Source organism: Budorcas taxicolor, chromosome 17, assembly GCF_023091745.1.
Source record: "Budorcas taxicolor isolate Tak-1 chromosome 17, Takin1.1, whole genome shotgun sequence".
In the NCBI taxonomy this organism is placed as follows: domain Eukaryota; kingdom Metazoa; phylum Chordata; class Mammalia; order Artiodactyla; family Bovidae; genus Budorcas; species Budorcas taxicolor.
In genome coordinates, this window is record NC_068926.1 from 29545715 (window position 1) to 29567110 (window position 21396).

General features: G+C 39.2%; 1 protein-coding gene across 1 annotated transcript; it reads right to left on the minus strand.

Annotated features, from left to right (window-relative positions):
* Nucleotides 1-2955: 2955 nt before the first annotated feature.
* Nucleotides 2956-3426, minus strand: LOC128062601 (vesicle transport protein SFT2A-like). The gene has a single exon (XM_052655092.1). The coding sequence runs from the start codon at nucleotides 3424-3426 to the stop codon at nucleotides 2956-2958; it is 471 nt and encodes a 156-aa protein (XP_052511052.1).
* Between the last annotated feature and the right edge of the window lie 17970 nt (nucleotides 3427-21396).

A 21396-nucleotide genomic window follows, 5' to 3' on the forward strand; every position in this document is an offset into this window, starting at 1 on the left:
ATCAAATCCCAGAGCTACCACTTACCAGCTATGTAACTGTGATAACAGACTTATCCTCTCTGGGCCTCAGTTTTCTCATCTGCAGAGTTGGGCTAATAGTGGTTTGTGAAGAAGATTATGAGTAAATATACATAAAGTATTAGAACTGTGTTGATGTAGTAAGTTTATTATTTCTGCTGAAATAAGTAATTTGTGGGTCGATTACCTGGGAGTTCTTTTACCTTTTTTTTTTTTTTTACAATTTATTTTTCTTTACTTTCTTTCGTGCAGTTTTCCCTTTTTAAAATAGCTCCAGATCCCCCATCATCATCAAAGTATACGGTATTATTCAGTGCCTATGCTGGTGTACCTCAATTTCCTATAGAAAGAGTTAGCTATGACTTCATCAATGTTCAAGGTCAATTTTGGTAAGGTAACATAGGTCTTTTTTTTTTTCTCTCATTTGGTTTCTTTCTCTGAATCTTTTCTTCTCATCATGAACCAGATGCCATGTAGGGTGATAATCAAATTGAGAAGTGAAATACAAAGGAAAAGACAATCTGACTTTTAGAGCCCTAAGAGAGTTTATGAGCTAAATGAAGACAGAATCCAGACATTATACCTAGTGAATGCCCAGGGGGATAAAAAGGACAACAACCTTAACCAATAAAGCACAGTAACTACAGAAGCTTTTCCACATCACAACACATCCTGACCTTACTCAGAGAGCTTTTCGCTACTTAATCTTTTCATGGATGTCTTATGCACCAGAGGGGACAAGAGCAAGAACAGAATAAGCCATGGAGTTTCAGAGAGAATAAAGTACAGAGATTCAGAGGAAAAATAAAAGAATTTATTTTTTAAAAAAGAGGCAAGTTTTGACAAAAAGGAAATGGGAACAGGAATGGAGATGGAAATGCCATATGAAAACTGCATATCCAGGGAGAAATATGGGAATATATGCAGTGCTTAGGAGATGACAATAAGCACCATTCTCTGAAAGGAGAAACCAAAAGAAAAAAAATCAGAGAACATGTGGGAAAATACATAGAAAGCACCTGAAAAGATGAACCTGGAAAGAAGAAAAGAGCTTAAATTCACATTTGAGTGAAGAAAGGCTTTCTTCCTTTTCAAAATCCCCATGCCCGACCAGCAGCAGTCTTTGTGGTATTCACACCTCCATCCCATTGCCCTGTCTTTTGACATATATTTTCATTCAAATAGGCTGCAAATCACCCTTACTAGAACCTGGCCAAATCATATTTTAAAAGTCTGTAAGAGACGATGCTCTTGGAATAGTGTCTTGGGACTGGCTGTTAGGTCGCAGAGCTTTAGGCTCTGCCTGAAGTGCCACAGCAGCAGGGGACAGGCTGAAAGTTAGCTCACCAGGTTAGAGCTCAGATTACTTCCTCAGGTGACCCAGTTGGCTTTGCTAGCTTTGTGGCACAAATTGGATCTCTAGTCCCAGCCAGCTGTCACAAAGCTGCCAATAGCCAAAGGATGTCTGGGGTCTTATACAGCCTGAGGATCCTGCACAGTTTAGCCCAGAGAACATCATGGCTATAACAGGGAGGATCAGGATTAGAACCCAGTGTCCTAGTTCAAAAAAGCACTTTCACTTCGGAGGTGAGATTTCTGGAGTCTAAGCATGGCTAAGTAAGGCTTACTAGAGAACTTTCATTTGCTGGGATACTACTGTTTGGGCAACTGTTTTTGTTTTCCTTCTTTCCTACCTCTATTAGATGGGTAAGGTTTTCTGGGCTATTTTTCTCCTGGTCCTCTTGTCCTCCCATTACCCTATACTGGTTTGGAAGTTATGATGTTTCATTTCTTTTAGTGATTTCCATTAATTAAAAAAAAATACTATGGGATTTTCCAAACACATATAAATAGAGTGAATACTATAAATTTCCCAATGTACCTATTGCCTAGCTTCATCAGGTATAAATAAACTGCCAATTTTGCTCCACCTTTGATTATTTTGAAGAAATCCTAGAGAATACATCAATTCATCTACACATATGTTACTATGTATCTCTAAAAGATAGGGACTCTTTTAAAAATATATACATAATCACAATGGTAGTACCACACCTAAAAACATTAAAAATAATCCTTTTATATTCTCAAATATATATATATTGGATTTATATATATCCAGTCAGTGTTCACTCTTTCTCCATGGCCTTCATTTGTCTTCCTTTTTTCCTTTTTTTGGCAGTTCGCAGTACTCTTGCCTGGAAAATCCCATGGACGGAGGAGCCTGGTAGGCTCCAGTCCACGGGGTCTCACAGAGTCAGACACGACTGAAGCGACTTAGCAGCAGTTGTTTGGGTCAGTATCTAAATAAGATACTGCAATTCTTCAGTAAGTGTTTAAGTCTCTCTCTCCTTTCTCTCTGTTGCCCTTCTTTCTCTGTTTTTATCTTGTAATTTGCTCTTTGTGTTTCCCAAGTGTGAGTTTATTTCAAAATTATGAAGATTTATATATTATTTTTTATTACATATAATAAAGCAATCTTTAGCTTAAAGCAAAAACTTTCACACTTAAAGTTTTTATTTTAAAAAGGTGTTTTTAAAATGTAGACACTTAAAAACCACCAAAAAGGCTGAATATATCTTGCAGCATAGGCTTATCCTTAAATATTCACATCCCAAATGCTGTTTAGAAAAGATTTTAAAACTGGCTAAAAATCATTTACAATTGGCAATGATTAAAATCTCCTTGTCTCTGGAAGAGTAGATTAATGACACATAATGAATTTACTGTCACAAGCATTTAACAATTTAATCAGCATGTAGTTTTTATTAGTATACAAAATGGTCTTAGATGGTCAGTGCAATTGTTCTGGAGTGAATACTGGGTCAGGAAAAGTGCGCTTCACCAAAAGGAAAACATCAAAAAAAACAAAAACAAAAACCCAGAACATCAACTTTCAAATGGTCTTTTCAAAGTTTCCTTCTTACCAAAGAGCTTTCAGCTCAGAAGAGAAGAACAGCACTTAATTAGTGCAACTCTTGCATATGGGATGTATGGCAGACTATACCAGGTCATCAACAGGAACTGCAATATGCAGAATAATATAGCCAGCCCCTTCTTATGCCACCAAAAAGCAGTGCACAGTGTAAGCACCAAAAACGAAAGTATAATAATTGTTAAAAGCAGTCTCTTTGTTTCAAAAATTTTCTTCAGTTGTTTCATGGGTCCCATTAAAAAGCATGTACTGGCTAAGGCAGCAGTATATCCAGAGGTATAAAACACTTCAAAAAGCTTGATGCCTCCAGGGAGCCACAGCAATCCAGTTCCAAGGATGGAGAAGATGCCACTGACAACGCATATCTCAAACCACTTCAGCCTGGTGTTGAAACTAAGGGATAAGGCGTCAAGGACCTGCATGGTCAGGTCCTTGTTGTCCTGGACACTCAGGACCCACAGCAGCTTCTCCATGGCCCGCTCTTGAGCCACAGCAGCGGCAGCTGCCCTGCCTGCCCCACCTGCCCCTCTCGCCCACTGAGAATCTTGTAATTTGTTTTTTAAGTGAAGAAACTTTTTTTTTTTACCTACTAAGTTTTCCACAGTCTGTTTTGCTGACTGCATCCTTTTTTTTTTAAAGAAAACATATTCCACTGTCTCTTATGTTTCCTGTGAAATTATAGTTAGATCTAAAGTCTGGAGCAGATTCAGGGCTTTGTTTATTTATATGTGTGGTGTTTGTTGGCAAGATAGCTTCATGGATGGAGCCACACACGTGTATCAGGAGATATATAATATTTAATTATGACATTACCAGATATTGATGCTCACTACCCTAGAATCAGTTAATTAGAGGATACATATGATGATATATTTTTCTTTTTCCTTTTTTATTAGCTGGGGTGTTTTTTTTTTTGTAGAAAAAACATTTCCCCCATCAAATACTGAGTTACACTGAAATTCAGATAATATGGGAAAGATAGGATAAGTTCTTAATTCTGTCTATTAATCACATTTTAAATTAGCTAGCTAGTTGTAGCTTCCTCTAAAGGTGATCAATAAAATTGAGAGTCTGTATTTGTGGGTGGGGAGGGGAAGAATCTCATTGAACAAATGGATTCAAACATAAACTGTAAGCAAATAAATAAAATGGTGTGGTTTAAACCAATAATTTTGGAGTCGTTTGTAACACGGCAGAACATAACTGCAGCAGACCCCTTTCATTTAAAGAGAAAGCTTTGTGAATAAAGGTGTTCACTAAAGCATCTATCATTATCCTTTTTGCTGCACCCATGAGCTAGCATGCCATCCTTGATGGGCAGGTGGCATTGCCATTAGTTTTAGAAATCACTCCCCATCTGTGCCCATCCAGGTTGCCAGATCAATCCATGTTTCCCTCATGTCTTGTTTGGCATTACTGCCTCATGGATCATGTACTACATTTGCCTCTCAAGAGGTAGCCCCTTGCCCATAGCCAGGTTATCTGGTCTCTGCCATTGCTTCTAATTCACTAGTGACTCATTTATTTCAAATCAGATGTCCAGGAGGCTCTTTTCCTGAAGATAGAACTTTAAGCAGAACTGGTCAGTCTCTTTCAGTCACAAAAAAAGCCATATTTAATTTGCAGGATACTTTTGACATTACTAGAACTGTATTCCTGTCCAAACGACAATGATTTGTGTGCAATTTCATTTGAGTATGAGGCACTGACATACAGCTTTCTTAATAATCAGTCTCTGTCTGGGAGCCTATGGACTGATGGTAGGGCTAAACAGAATATTCTTACAGTAATTTTTTTTTTACAGTAAAATTTTAATGGCTATGTCTAGAAACTTCTTGAGTATCCAGATCTCCAACATTCTGTAATGAAGACACAACTAGATTTGTTTACTAGCTAAGTGAATCTCACCCACCAGCTTTCAAGCTTGGCTGATTGTTTTCTGCAAAGTACTTTAAAGGCATCTCATCTAACTCTCACAAAATCTCTAGGAAATGGGATTCATAATTATAAATAACAATACACCAGCACTTTTCAGGTCACCTGCAAATAGCAAAGCTGTAAAAGTTAAATCAAAATGTGCTGGGGGTTTGCCCCACTGACTCTGGACTGAGTATAGATCATTCTCATCATCAAGGTATGTTGGAACCCTAACTAGGCACTAGGGGGGCTACTAAAAAGGTATAAAACAGAACCTGTAACTTTGGTGGTCAATGAATGACACATACTTGCTGACTGCTCTGTGGACACTCCCATGGTTTTGTTGTGTATAAATTCCCCACAAGTGAAGGGGGAGAAAAAAAAAGCTAATCCTAGGCAGAGGAGCTAGGTAAAGAGAAGCAGAAGAAGGAAACCAAAGAAAAAAGAAGGTTTTTGACATAATAAGACTTATCCGTAGACCACAGTATATACAACTCAGGCCAGAAGGAAATATAGTAGATTTACATTGCTTCTTTCTATGTGTTTTATTGTAGTACCATAAGGCTGTAGCAAGAAAAGAAGAACAACAAGAAAAACACTGAAACACCTAACAACAATGTTCTGATAGGCAGCTCATCCCCCTCATGGTGATGTTTTCTTTGATCAAGTTGCTAATGTTATGATTGAGAGGGAGGGTGGTTGTGGGGTGGGGTAGTGAGTATACCCAGGAATAGTTCTTAGAAATCCTTGATCAGGTTCAGTAGCATCTTGCTAAACACCTCCAGCCTGGTAATTTATATACAGTCTTATGCAAAAACGCAGACACACTCTTCTGCCCTGGTCTGCTAGCAAAGAGAAGGCAGCTTATACCTGCAGAGAAAGCTCACGTTACAAAAGACTTCATTACTTTTACAAAATATGCACCCAAGGACATTTACTAGTGTTTTGAGAGCTATTATCATAAATAATTAAAACTAAACTATTCTTCTCTAAATAAATGTATGAAGTACATTGGGTGATTCCAAGCACTAAGCTTTCTCAACATACTGCTTTGTAGACTTACAATGCAAAAACCCACCCAGGCCATTAAATTCACTTTCCTGATTTTTCCAGAGAGATTTTTTTTTTTTTAATATTTATTTATTTAACTGCACTGGGTCTTATTTGTGGCACATAGGATCTTTGTTGTGGTGCCCAGGGTTCTCGAGGCACCAGGGCTTCTCTCTAGTTGTGGCACTTGGGCTGTAGAACACAGAGGCTCAGCAGTTGCAGCAGGCAAGTTCTCTAGTTTTGCATGTGGGCTTAGTTGCTCTGAGGCCTGGGATCGAACCCACGTCCCCTGAATTGCAAGACGGGTTCTTAACCACTGGACCACCTGGGAATCCCCCAGAGAGATTTTATAAAGCAAATTTAGATGAGGCACAAGAACTCAGGGCCTAGAACTCATACTTTCTAGTTGGTCCTTTTATCCTATGGTAATTATTTACAAGGAAGTGAAAATGTTTATAGACAGCTTTGCAGAAAGGACTCTCACAGTAGTATTTTACACAAATACTCTGATGCACAATTCAAAAAGCCCGTGTGTCAAGCAACATGACATTTCTTAAGCATCACTGCTGTCTTGGAAGCCATTGTAATTTGCGTTGAGGAGTTTCCTTCTGCAGTCTTTCCTACTCAAAGAAATAAAATGAACAGATATCACAAATCCACACTATGACTGAAAGGATTTCCTATGCTCATGAAACTAACATGCACTCTGATCTGTTGCTCAAACAGTAAACTGGATATTTAATAACTGCTTGACTTGCTCCTACATTAGTCCTTGAGAAGACTGAGGTTGCCTTGAGAGTGAAAAGCTATTTTAGGGTTGATTTCTATAGGCAGGATTCTCCATATTTGGTTGGTCAACTTCCAAGCTTATCCTGATTTGAGTCTTCTGAAGATGAGTAGCTTTCTGGGGTTCTGAGATATCCCAGAAACCCTGAGGTCCTCTAGAGTTACTGTAACCCAGTTAAATTCTCAAATCTGAACTTTAATTCAAAAGCAGCTTGCAAAGAATCTAACTGAGGTTTTTATTCCTGGGGTCTCTTTAAGCCAAACTAGAGCTCTTCTTCCTCCATCCCTCTTCAATCTTTACACTTGGCAGAAACCTGCTGAAGAACTCAGGCTCTGTATTTTGCAGCTCTATTACCTAAAGACTGTAAGCACTCATGTTGCCTCCAAATCAAAAAAATTCATGCCAGATTTTAGGAAAACTCATGTCATATAAACGTCATTTTCATAAGTTAATAACTACAGGATAAGCAAAGACATTAGAGAAGATTGATATAGTACAGAAAGTGAAAGAGTTTCTCATTCTTGTTCGACTCTTTGTGACCCCATGGACTGTAGCCCACAAGGCTCCTCTGTCCGTGGAATTCTCTAGGCAAGAAAACTGGAGTGGGTTGTCATTTCCTTCTCCAGGGATCTTCCCGACCCAGGGACTGAACCCAGGTCTCCTGCACTGCAGGCAGATTCTTTACCATTTGAGCCATCAGGTGTGGACTTCATTTTATATATCCTGAAGTTCAGTATCAGTAATCAGAGACAGTATAGCAAAACAAAGCACAAGCTTCATTTTGCCCAAACTCTTAAACCCATCCTCTCTCAGTTTTTTCATGAAAGTTGCGGTTATTGTGGTCTTTTGACTTCCCTGTTTCCTTCCACTTCAACCATGTCACCCACCACCAGCCTGAGCAGGATCATAGTAGTTTAGGATATTCAAACACACATGTTGAGTCCACCCTCTGGTCTTGATTTCTACTTACTCTTTCTCCTTCCCTACAAAATTCGAGTGAAATACATAACCCTGAAGACATATTTGGATTAACTGTATTAAAATGGCTCAATAAAAACATCACATTTCAGACTTCCCTGGTGGTCCAGTGGTTAAGAATCTGCCTGCCGATGCAGGCGACATGGGTTTGCCACAGGGCTACTAAGCCCATGCACCACAACTACTGACGCTTGCAAGCCCTAGAGCCTGTGCTCCACTGTAAAAACCACACACACTGAATCGAGAGAGCAGCCCCCACTCACCACAACTAGAGAAAGCCCACGTGCAGCAACAAAGATCCAGCACAGCCAAAAATAAGTAAACACAGTTTTTAAAAAGATCAATTTAAGAAGTGTCACATTGGACAGATTTGTATTCCATCACATGTAAGATGTTCTATTATTCATTCCATCATGGATTGTACATACTAAGAGGAGCATCATCAAAAGGTGACCAACCAGAAGGCAAACCCACCAGGGTACATAATGAGAAGCTGAGGAGTAGGGGTAGTGAGATTTTTAGAGGCACTAAAAAGCCTTCTCAATCCAAACTGTCTTCTATTACTGGTTCCTATCACAGACTGTTTCCATCACGGTGTTTGAAAAAAGTCACCTTACCTTCCCTTTGGGCTAAATAAGGTTAGAAAAATATGTGGCACCCCCCCCTCCCCGCCATCACTCCCCAGTCCACTCTCAGGGTAGACAGCACTAACCCACTATGATTTTCTGTTCTGCTAAATGCAAAAGTGTCACTCAGAGAGCCACTACCAACTGTTGGTGTTAGCCTTCTAGAAGAAGCTGCTTGCTATTCTGAGATTAAGGCTTTGAAGTCTTAAAAACTAAATGAAATGTCAGACATAATGTCATTCTTGGGCATAAAAACTGTAAATCTCAAATGTTTGTATTAACAGATTATAAGACCTGCAAAAATGGGAAAGTATTTGGCAGTGAAGAAAGAAAGGAAATGTCGGGATATGGTTGGGGGCAAGGAGTAGCTCTCTGTAAAATATTCTGAAAACGGGAAGATTAGTCTGCAATATGAATAATCACTCTCTCCACTGTCTGTCTGCTACAGATGAAGTTTTCATAAAGCAGTAATTTTTCAGAATGAAAACATTAAGATTTTCAATCCATTTGTTACTCAGTTTTACTTAATCAGAGACTAAGATATAATGTGTTTTTATAAATACTTAAAAGATAGAATGGAGAGATCAAGAAATTATTTTCAATAGTAAGTTTCCCATTCTCACCTCTCCTGTCAAGTTTGTAAGTGCAAAAGTGAAGAAAACTGTTGAAGGACAAGTTTAGAAGGCAGAAAAGTGTGACACAAGGTGAACACATAAAGCCTGGTGAAAATAGAAGTCAAAGAATCTTAGTATAATTACAGCAGCAGGAGCCTTTACTATCGGGGGACTGGGGGAGGCTGAATCTTCCAGTGTTTAAAGTTGGAAATCTGCAATTTGGGGGACTGCTTCTGGATTCTGCGTGGGGGCAGGGAACTGGAACTTGTCCTTACGTCAAGTGTTTTAGTAACAAGGTCAGTTAGACCCACCTGGATTAATCCATCTGGGCTGCTGTAACAAAACAGCACAGACATGCTCCTTGACCAAATTTTAGACTCCTTGTTATCTCTTCGGGACTCATTGTCAACTATGGCCTCCAACTTTGCTGTACAGCTTAAATGTATCAAGAATCCTGTTAAGTCAGTGTAGAGAGAATTTCCCACCCGTGATAACGGATCACCATAGCCTGCCTTTGGCAAGAAACCTGTTAAGTCAATTTAACAACAATCCCCATAACTCTTGATGCCTCCTCATTAATTTTCTACCCAGGGACTCATCCCCTCAACCCCCTGCCCACTCCTTGGCTATAAATCTCTACTCATTCTTACTGCATTTAGAGTTGAGCCCAGTCTCTCTCCCCTACTGCCATAGTCTTGATCACCTATCAAAACAGTCCTGAATAAAGTCTTTCTTACTGTTTTAACAGGTGTAGGACAACTTTTTCTTTAACACTTATGGTGCTACAACTTAGATGTGATCAAATTCATCATCAGACCCTTGGGCTGGAAGTTCTTCCTGGCTCTTCGTTTCAAATGGTGATTTATTCTCTGACTCCTGGGCTGGAAATTTGTTTCCTAGCTCCTTCTGAAGCCTCTTTGTTCTCTCTGTTTGATTCCTGCTTCCCCCACAGAACTTCTCAGTTGACTGAAACTACTTGCTAACTACATGCTCCACCATTACTGGATTAACTGTCCACTTCCTTTCTTGTTGGCATGATATTATGAAGGATAATTTGCAACTAAGGATCTCTCTGAAGTGACTCATCTAAGACTTCTCCCTTTCCATTATTTCTCTTCCTTTTACCACTTTCCCTTTCCCTTCATTCTTTGAATCTTTCGATGAATCCACCTTCAAACAATGCCTCCTTCACTCCTCTACCTAGCCCTGTTCAGTTCAGTTTAGTTCAGTCGCTCAGTCGTGTCCGACTCTTTGCAACCCCATGAATCGCAGCACGCCAGGCCTCCCTGTTCAATACGATCTCCCAGAGTTCACTCAGACTCACGTCCATCGAGCCTGTGATGCCATCTAGCCATCTCATCCTTGGTCGTCCCCTTCTCCTCCTGCCCCCAGCATCAGAGTCTTTTCCAATGAGTCAACTCTTCTCATGAGGTGGCCAAAGTACTGGAGTTTCAGCTTTAGCATCAGTCCTTCCAAAGAAATCCCAGGGTTGATCTCCTTCAGAATGGACTGGTTGGATCTCCTTGCAGTCCAAGGGACTCTCAAGAGTCTTCTCCAACACCACAGTTCAAAAGCATCAATTCTTCGGCACTCAGCCTTCTTCACAGTCCAACTCTCACATCCATACATGACCACAGGAAAAACCATAGCCTTGACTAGACGGACCTTAGTCGGCAAAGTAATGTCTCTGCTTTTGAATATGCTATCTAGGTTGCTTATAACTTTTCTTCCAAGGAGTAAGCGTCTTTTAATTTCATGGCTGCAGTCACCATCTGCAGTGATTTTGGAGCCCAAAAAAATAAAGTCTGACACTGTTTCCACTGTTTCCCCATCTATTTCCCATGAAGTGATGGGACCGGCTGCCATGATCTTCGTTTTCTGAATGTTGAGCTTTAAGCCAACTTTTTCACTCTCCTCTTTCACTTTCATCGAGAGGCTTTTTAGTTCCTCTTCACTTTCTGCCATAACGGTGGTGTCATCTGCATATCTGAGGTTATTGACATTTCTCCCAGCAATCTTGATTCCAGCTTGTGTTTCTTCCAGTCCAGCATTTCTCATGATGTACTCTGCATAGAAGTTAAATAAGCAGGGTGATAATATACAGCCTTGATGTACTCCTTTTCCTATTTGGAACCAGTCTGTTGTTCCGTGTCCTGTTCTAACTGTTGCTTCCTGACCTGCATACAGATTTCTCAAGAGGGAGGTTAGGTGGTCTGGTATTCCCATCTCTTTCAGAATTTTCCACAGTTTCTTGTGATCCACACAGTCAAAGGCTTTGGCATAGTCAATAAAGCAGAAATAGATGTTTTTCTGGAACTCTCTTGCTTTTTTGATGATCCAGCGGATGTTGGCAATTGATCTCTGGTTCCTCTGCCTTTTCTAAAACCAGCTTGAACATCAGGGAGTTCACGGTTCACGTATTGCTGAAGCCTGGCTTGGAGAATTTTGAGCATTACTTTACTAGCATGTGAAATGAGTGCAATTGAGTGCAATGAGTACCTAGCCCTGTTAGAACTTCTCTTTCCTGTCTAGGCCCTCAACTCCCTATAGTCAGTAGAATTTTAAGCCTCTGGCCCCTATGAGGGCTCTCAAGGGACTCAGGGATCCCCAGAAGCAACTACCTGAGGAAGAAAAGAATAATAATAATTTTAAAAAAAGCTAATTTTAAACAGATCGGATACTGTATCCACTCAGATTAGCCTTGGAAACATTTAGACAACTGACTGAATATTCCCTCAGTCTCTCACCTAAAATTCATTCCACAGCTTTTTTTTTGTCTTTTTTTATTGAAGGATAATTGCTTTACAGAATTTTGTTTTCTGCCAAACCTCAACAAGAATCGGCCATAGGTATACATATATCCCCTCTCTTTTGAACTTTCCTACCATCTCACTCCCCATCCCAACCCTCTAGATTGATACAGAGCCCCTGTATGAGTTTCCTTAGCCATACAGCAAATTCCCATTGGCTCTCTATTTTACATATGGTAATGTAAGTTTCCATGTTACTCTTTGCTTACATCTCTCCCTCTCCTCCCCTCTCCCCATGTCCATAAGTCTGTTCTCTATGTCTGTTTCTCCATAGCTGCCCTGTCAATAAGTTTTTCCAGTACCATTCTTCTAGATTCCGTATATGTGCATTAGAATATGATATTTATCTTTCTCTTTCTGACTCACTTCACTCTGTATAATAGGTTCTAGGTCCATCCTCCTCATCAGAACTGACTCAAATGTGTTCCTTTTTATGGCTGAGTAATATTCCATTGTGTATATGTACCATCTGTCGATGGACATCTAGGTTGCTTCCATGTTCTACCTATTGTAAATAGTGCTACAATGAACAACGGGATACGTGTGTCTTTTTCAATTTTAGTTTCCTCAGGGTATAGGCCTAGGAGTGGGATTGCTGGGTCATATGGTGCTTTTATTCCTAGTTTTTAAAGGAATCTCCATACCATCTTCCACAGTGGCTGTATCAATTTAAATTCCCACCAACAGTGCAAAAGTGTGTTCCCTTTTCTCCACACCCTCTCTAGCATTTACTGTTTGTAGACTTTTTGATGATGGCCATTCTGACTAGTGTGAAGTGATATCTCCTTGTGGTTTTGATTTGCATTTCTCTAATAATGAGTGATGTTGAGCATCTTTTCATGTGTTTGTTAGCCATCTGTATGTCTTCTCTGGAGGAATGTAGGTCTTTTTCCCAGGTTTTGATTGGGTTGTTTGTTTTTCTGGCATGGAGTTGTATGAGCTGCTTGTATATTTTGGAAATTAATCCTTTATCAGTTGTTTCATTTGCTATTATTTTCCCCCATTCTGAGGGTTGTCTTTTCACTTTGTTTATAGTTTCCTTTGCTATGCAAAAGGTTTTAAGTTTAATCAGGTCCCACTTGTTTACTTTTGCTTTTATTTCCATTATTCTAGGAGGTGGGTCATAGGGGATCTTGGTTTGATTTATGCCATCGAGCGTTCTGCCTCTGTTTTCCTCTAAGAGGTTTATAGTTTCTGGTCTTAATTTAGGTCTTTAATCCATTTTGAGTTTATCTTTGTGTACAGCATAAGGAACGCCTGTAATTTCATTCTTTTACATGTAGCTGTCATTTTCCCAGCACCATTTATTGAAGAAGCTATCTTTGCCCCATTGTATATTCTTGCCTCTTTTGTCAAAACTAAGGTACCCATAGGTGCATGGGTTTATTTCTTGGCTTTTTATCTTGCTCCCTTGGTCTATATTTCTGTTTTTGGGCCAGTACCATACTGTCTTGATGACTGTAGCTTTGTAGTGTAATCTGAAGTTAGAAGGTTGATTCCTTCAGCTCCATTCTTCTTTCTCAAGACTGCTTTGGCTTTTCGGGGTCTTCTGTGTTTCCATATGAATTGTGAAATTTTTTGTGCTACTTCAGGACTTTCCCTGTGGCTCAGCTGTATAGAATCTGCCTGCAATGCAGAAGACCTGGGTTCGATCCCTGGGTTGGGAAGATCCCCTGGAGAAGGGCATGGCAACCCACTCCAGTATTCTGGCCTAGAGAATTCCATGACTGTACAGTCCATGGGGTTGCAAAGAGTCGGACATGACTTAGCAACTTTCACTTTCACTCTGTGCTAGTTCTGTGGAAAATGCCATTGGTAATTTGATAGGGATCACATTAAATCTGTAGATTGCATTTGGTAGTATAGTCATTTTCACAATATTGTTTCTTCCCACCCAGAAACATGGAATATCTCTCCATCTGTTTATGTCATCTTTGATTTCTTTCATCAGTGTCTTATGATTTTCTGTGTACAGTTCTTATATCTCCTCAGGTAAGTTTATTCCCAGATATTTTATTCTTTTTGTTGCAATGGTATATGGGATTGATTCCTTAATTTCTCTTTCTGATTTGTCATTGTTAGTATATACAAATACAAGTGATTTCTGTGTATTGATTTTGTATCCTGAGACTTTGCTAAATTCACTGATCAGCTCTGGTAACTTTCTGATAGTATCTTTAGGGTTTTCTATGTACAACATCATGTCATTTGCAAACAGTGAGGGTTTTACTTTTTCTTTTCCAATCTGGATTTCTTTAATTTCTTTTTCTTCTCTGATTTCTAGAGCTAGGACTTCTAGAACTATGTTGAATAACAGTGGTGAAGGGGGACACTCTGTCTTGTTCCTGATCTTAGGGGGAAAGCTTTCAGTTTGTCACCATTGAGAATATTTGTCATAGGCTTATCATATATGGCCTTTACCATGTTGAGGTAGGATCCTTCTATGCCCATTTTTGGAAGGGTTTTAATCATAAATGTGTGCTGAATTTTGTCAAAGGCTTTATCTGCATCTATAGAGATGATCATATGGTTTTTATCTTTCAATTTGTTAATATGGTGTATCACATTGATTTTTGCATATATTGAAGAAGCCTTGCATTCCTGGAATAAACCCAACTTGATCATGGTGTATGAGTTTTTTGATATGTTGCTGAATTCTGTTTGCTAAAATTTTGTTGAGAATTTTTGCATCTATGTTTATCAGTGATATTGGCCTGTAGTTTTCTTTTTTTGTGTTGTCTTTGTCTGGTTTTGGTATCAGGGTGATGGTGACCTCGTAGAATGAGTTTGGAAGTGTTCCTTCCTCTGCAATTTTTTGAAAGAGTTTTAGAAGGATAGGTATTAGTGTTTCTCTAAATGTTTGATAGAATTTTCTTGTGAAGCCATCTGGTCCAGGGCCTTTATTTTTTGGGAGATTTTTGATCACAGCTTCAATTTCAGTGCTTGTAATTGGGTTGTTCATAATTTCTATTTCCTCCTGGTTCAGTCTTGGAAGATTGAACTTTTCTAAGAATCTGTCCATTTTTTCCAGGTTGTCCATTTTACTGCCATATAGTTGTTCATAATAGTCTCTTATATTCCTTTGTATTTCTGCATTGTCTCTTGTAACCTCTCCTTTTTCATTTCTAATTTTGTTGATTTGATTCTTTTTTTTTCTTGATGAGTCTGGCTAAAGTTTTGTCAATTTTGTTTATCTTCTCAAAGAACCAGCTTTTAGTTTTATTCATCTTTACTATTGTTTTCATTTCTTTTTCATTCATTTCTGCTCAGATCTTTATGATTTCTTTCCTTCTATTAATTTTGGGGTTTTTTGTTCTTATTTTCCAGTTGTTTTAGGTGTAAAGTTAGGTTGTCTGTTTGATGTTTTTCTTGTTTCTTGAGGTAGGATTGTATTGCTCTAAATTCCCTCTTTGGACTGCTTTGGCTGTATCCCATAGATTTTGAGTTGTCGTGTTTTCATTGTCATTTGTTTCTAGAAATTTTTTAATTTCCCTTTTGATTTCTTCAGTAACCTGTTGGTTATTTAGAAACGTGTTGTTTAATCTCCATGTGTTTGTGTTTCTTACAGTTTTTTTCTTGTAATTGATATCTAGTCTTATAGCATCGTGGTTAGAGAAGATACCTGATACAATTTCAATTTTCTTAAATTTACTGAGGTTTGATTTGTGACCCAATATATGATCTATCCTGGAGAATGTTCCATGTGCACTTGAGAAGAAGGTGTATTCTTCTGCATTTGGACAGAATGTCCTGAAGATATCAATGAGATCCATCTCATCAAATGTATCATTTAAGACTTGTTTCCTTATTAATTTTCTGTTTTGATGATCTGTCCATTAGTATGAGTGGGGTGTTAAAGTCTCCTACTATTATTGTGTTACTGTCAATTTCTCCTTTTATGTCTGTTAGTGTTTGTCATGTACTGAGTGCATGAAGTGAAGTGAAGTGAAGTGCAGTCAAGTCGCTCATTCGTGTCCGACTCTTTGCGACCCCATGGACTATAGCCTATCAGGCTCCATCCATGGGATTTTCCAGGCAAGAATACTGGAGTGGTTTGCCATTTCCTTCTCCAGAGGATCTTCCTGACCCAGGGATTGAACCCGGGTCTCCCACATTGCAGGCAGACGCTTTATATGGCTTCCTCTTGGATTGATCCCTTGATCATTATGTAATGTCCTTCCTTATCTCTTGTAATCTTCTTTAGTTCAAGGTCTATTTTGTCTGATACGAGGATTGTTACTCCAGCTTTCTTTTGCTTCCCATGTGCATGGAATATATATTTCCATCCTCTCACTTTCAGTCTATATGTGTCTTTAGGTCTGAGATGGATTTCTTGTAGACAACATATATATGGATCTTGCTTTTGTATCCATTCAGCCAGTCTGTGTCTTATGGTTGGAGCATTTAATCCACTTACATTTAAAGTAATTATTGATATATATGTTCCTATTGCCATTTTCTTAATTGTTTGGAGTTGATTTTGTATATCTTTTTTCTTCTCTTGTATTTCTTGACTATATAAGTCCTTTTAACATTTGTTGTAAAGCTGGTTTGGTGGTACTGAATTCTCTTAACTTTTGCTTGTCTGAAAAGCTTTTTATTTCTCCATCAATTTGGAGTGAGATCCTTGCCAGGTACAGTAATCTTGGTTGTAGATTTTTCACTTTAAATATATCCTGCCATTCCCTTCTGGTCTTCAGAGTTTCTGCTGAAAGATCAGCTGTTAAATGTATTGGGTTTCCCTTTTATGTTACTTTTTGCTTCTCCCTTGCTGCTTTTAATATTCTTTCTTTGTGTTTAATCTTTGTTAGTTTGATTAGTATGTGTCTTAGTGTGTTTCTCCTTGGGTTTATCCTGTATGGGATTCTTTATGCCTCTTGGACTTGATTGACTATTTCCTTTTCCATGTTGGGGAAATTTTCAACTATAATCTCTTCAAAAACCTTCTCATACCCTTTCTTTTTTTCTTCTTTTTCTGGACCTCTATAATTCAAATGTTGGTCCATTTGATATTGTCCCAGAGGTCTCTGAGACTATCCTCAGTTCTTTTCATTCTTTTTACTTTATTCTGCTCTTCAGAAGTTATTTTCACGATTTTATCTTCCAGTTCACTGATTCGTTCTGCTTCAGATATTCTGCTACTGATTCCTTCTAGAGTATTTTTAACTTCAGTTAATTGTGTTGTCTGTCTCTGTATGTTTATTCTTTAATTCTTCTAAGTCTTTGTTAATTGATTCTTGCATTTTCTCAGTTTTGTTTTCAAGGTTTTTGAGCATTTTTACTATCATTATTCTGAGTTCTTTTTCAGTTTGCCTATTTCTTCTTCTTTTATTTGGACTTCTCTGTTTCTAGTTCGTTCCTTCATTTGTGTAGTATTTCTCTGCCTTTTCATTATCTGGTTTTTTAACTTATTATGTTTGAGGTCTCCTTTTCCCAGGCTTCAAGTTTGAACCCTTTCTTCCTTTTGGTTTCTTCCCTCCTAAGGTTGGTCCAGTGGTTTGTGTAAGCTTTGTATAGGGTGAGATTTGTGCTGAGTTTTTGTTGGTTTCTCCTCTGATGGGCAAGGCTGAGTGAGGTGGTACTCCTGTCTGCTGATGATTGGGTTAGTATTTTTGTTTTGTTTGTTGTTTAGATGAGGCAGCCTGCACAGGGTGCTACTGGTGGTTGGGTGATGGCAGGTCTTGTATTCAAGTGGTGTCCTTTGTGTGAGTTCTCACTGGTTGATACTCCCTAGGGTTAGTTCTACTCCAGGGTCTTGGAGTCAGTGCTCCCACTCCAAAGACTCAGGGCTTGATCTCTGGTCAGCAACGAAGATTCTACAAGTGGTTTGTCATGGCATTAAGTGAGATTAAAACAAATATCCAAAAACAAGAAACCAAAGATGGACTTCAAACAAATGGCAGTTACAAAATCAGGCAAATAATAATTAAAATAAAGGAATATACACATATACATATATACCCATGAGGAAAGTCAAAACAGTCCAAGAAAAATAAAGTACAATAGATTGACCTGGCAAACAAAAGAAATAAAAAATTATATTTACCAGTTAAGAACAAAACTAACTAAAGCACAAAGTGGAAAACAAAACTAAAGCAGGGTGCCAAGTGGGGAATAAAGCAATGAAAACAAAACTAACAAATATCTTGAGAGGAAAGGAAAGAAAGAAAGAAAAGATATGGAAAGTTAAATAGAGGTAGATGAAGATTTATATACGCTAAAGATTAACCGCAAGGGGAAAAGAACAGTAGGAAAGGCAAACCAAAGAATAACTGTAGAAAAAATATAATAGGTTACAAAATTAAAAATTAAAATTATAAAAAAGAGAAGGAAAAAAAAAAACCAAAAATGGAAGAAGGAAAAAAAAGGAAAACTCTCCAGAAATGCAAAAGCCCAATGTAGAGGCAGAGATTTATAACAACAATAAAAAACATGACTGAGAAAGAAAAGCTCAAAAGCTTAAATAAATTTCATAGTGCCAATAAAATCAACAACTACAACCGAGAGGGGGAATAAAAGGGAAAAAAAATTTTTTTTTAATCTAAAAGAATCTACGGAACAAGTCAAAACATAAGACTAATAAACGTTTTTCTTGAGTCACTGCTGTTAGAGTCCTTTCCCTCTCTGGGAATCACAGTCCACCTCACCTCCCTAGGATGCCCTCCAACACTGTGCTGATCTCTGTTCCTGCTATGGGGGCAGCTCAGATTCTAATCTGGTCCTACTCCTTTGTTCTTGCCTCCAATGCCCACAGCTATCAGAACTAGTGTGTTTTCTTTTGTGGGAGCTTACCTTTTATATACTTCATAGACACAGAGTTTGCCTAGTTGATTGTGTGGATTTAATCTGTAGCTTGTACAGCTGGTGGGAGGGTTTGGGGTCTTATTCCTTAGCCACACTGCCCCTGGGTTTCAATTGTGGTTTTATTTCCATCTCTGCATGTGGGTCATCCACTGGGGTTTGCTCCCGAGGCTGCCCTGGAGGACTTGGGTTTGTCCCTGTGAGGGCCAGGTGTGGAGGTGGTACAGCTGCTTGGGTTGCAGGGGTTCTGGCAGCACCAGGTACTCAGGGGAGTTGGTGGCTAGGGCAGCAGGAAATACAGTGCTCTAGAAGGGTATGGCAACCAGTATTGGCCAATATGCTCCAGTATTCTTGCCTAGAGAAACCCCCTCCCTGACAGAGAAACCTGGCAGGCCACAGTCTACAGGGTCACAAAGAGTCAGACACGACTGAAGTGAGCCTGCGCACATAGATGCGAGACATTTTTTGCCTACGGCAGCTCTGCCCCAGTGAGAGTTGAGCATGAAGGTGGCACAGCTGCTTGGCTTGCAGGGATCCTGGCCGCACCAAGTGTACAGAGACACAGACTGCCTCTGCCGCAGGAGTAATGGCCCTACAGAGTCTTTTTTCAAGCCTCTGGTAGCTGGCAATCAGAAGGCCTCTTTGGCCAGTCTTTCTCCCTAGCTCTGTCTGTTTGGGCACTTAGAGGGCTGCCTTACGTGGGGTCCTTCTCTGTTGTTCTGTGTGTCAGGCACATAGAGGGGCCCCCCCTGGCTGGGGTTCTCCTCTGTAGATCAGTGTGTCAGGCACTTCAAGGGGCACCCTGGATGGGATCCTACTCCGTAGTTCAGTGCATCAGGCATTTGATAGACCAGCCTCTCTATTGTTATCTGCCAATGCTGGAATGTTGGGGGAGAGAGGCTATGGTGATGGCTCCACCCCCTACATGTGACTCAGCAGTATCACCTTGCTTCCATGACTGCTCAGCTTTTCTCCACAGGCATTTCCCACCACAATCTCCTGCACATCCCCTCAATCCATCTCTCCACAGTCAACAGCAGCCCTCGCCCAGGGATTGCTCCACAATCCCTAAACTCCAGTTCCCAGCCCCTGCGCCTTCCAGGGGAATGTGTCCCTGTCCGGGGTATGTATGGCTGTGGCAAGGACCGTCTGATTCTCATTCCATTCAGGCTGCCACAGATCAGCTGTTTCAGCCTTCAGTGTTTCTCCTCTGACTCAGACAATTGCCCTGCTTCGCAGATCAGATCCCTGCTTCAGTTCCCTCACCTGCCGAGGGCAGGTCCAGCCGTACTCACACTTCTGTTTCTCCCCTACGTTCCTTCGTCCTACCAAGTTTTGCGTTGGTCTGTATATTCTTTTCCGCTGGTGAGGTACTCCTGTCCTCTCTCAGCTGGTGTTCTGCATGTACTTCTGTGTCTGAAGGTGTATTCTTGATGTATCCGTGGAGAGAGATGTTCTCCATGTCCACCTACTCCTCTGCCATCTTGTTCTCTCTCTACAGCCTCCTTAAGATTACACATCAGAGCAAAAGAAAGTCTTAACGCTTCCTCCACAAATATTGGTAAAATCCTTTAGCTCTCTACTGAGTAAGTAATCTCATCTTGTCCTGTTTGCCAGAAACACAATTCAGATAAAAATATAAAGTGGAGCAACTATTTCATGTAAATTGGTGAGTTCACAGTACTGTGTTTATCAGACTCATCAGTAACATTTCAGAATGGGAGCTATTTGGTCTCATGTCTGTATATTTGTATATGTTTATGTATGTACATATGTCATGTATACATGATATTTTTCTACTTCCAGATGGTATTACCAAATTATTTTACACAATCTCATAAAGTAGCTCTCAAATTGGTTTAAAGACCTTAAATAAAATATTCTTAAAACTCTAAGAAATATAGAAACGAACCCAAATGTTTTTGAAATTCATGTGACCTGCCTGAGTAAATTTTTGACTAGTCTGGTATCATAAAAATGACTATGTCATAGTGTTAGCATTAAGCATACTTTTTTATTTTACTTGGGTTTACTAGTCAAAGAAGGTAATAGTATATCTATTAAATGTTTAAGACTATAAAAATTATAAGAACAAATGGACAAGATGCAATATAAATAAATTTTGTGATATCCATTATCCATTACTTTATGCATATCAAGCACAGCAATAAAACAAAAGAACCCATGTATTTAACCTTTATAGGTTTTGCATTTGTGATACATGCCTAACACGCATATGCTATAAAAATAGTTAAGAAGGAAATAACTTGAGATAATGATTAACTTTGTTTAATAACATATCTGCCTGAAAATATTTTCCAAAGTCTTTCTGGTAACATGTAAACTTTGAGTTATGCTAAGTTAAGTAACAGATATGTGTTAAATATCTAGACCATTTCTAAGTAAGATAAACTACTGAAACATTCATTACTAAGCACAAGGTTACATACTTTTGGCTTTTTATTTTATATGGAACACAGAAGCTAAACATATTTGGATTTGTTAATAAACATGCTTTTTTTGGCCACGTCGAAAAGTTGTACTATGAGGAAGCATATACCTACAAAAACTGTAAGATGGAGTGATGGTTAGTTTTATGTATCAACTTGACTGGGCTAAGGAATATCCAGATGGCTGGTAAAACATTATTTCTTTGTGTGTCTGTGATGGTGTCTCTGGAAGAAACTAGCCATTGCTTCAGTAGACTGAGCAAAGATGACCCTAACTAATGCTGGTGGGCATCATCTAAATCAACACGGGTCTGAATAGAACAAACAGGTACAGCTCTTTTTACCTGAGCTGAGACATCCAATTTCTCCTCCTCCTGGACATCAGAGCTCCTACTTCTTGTACTTTGGGA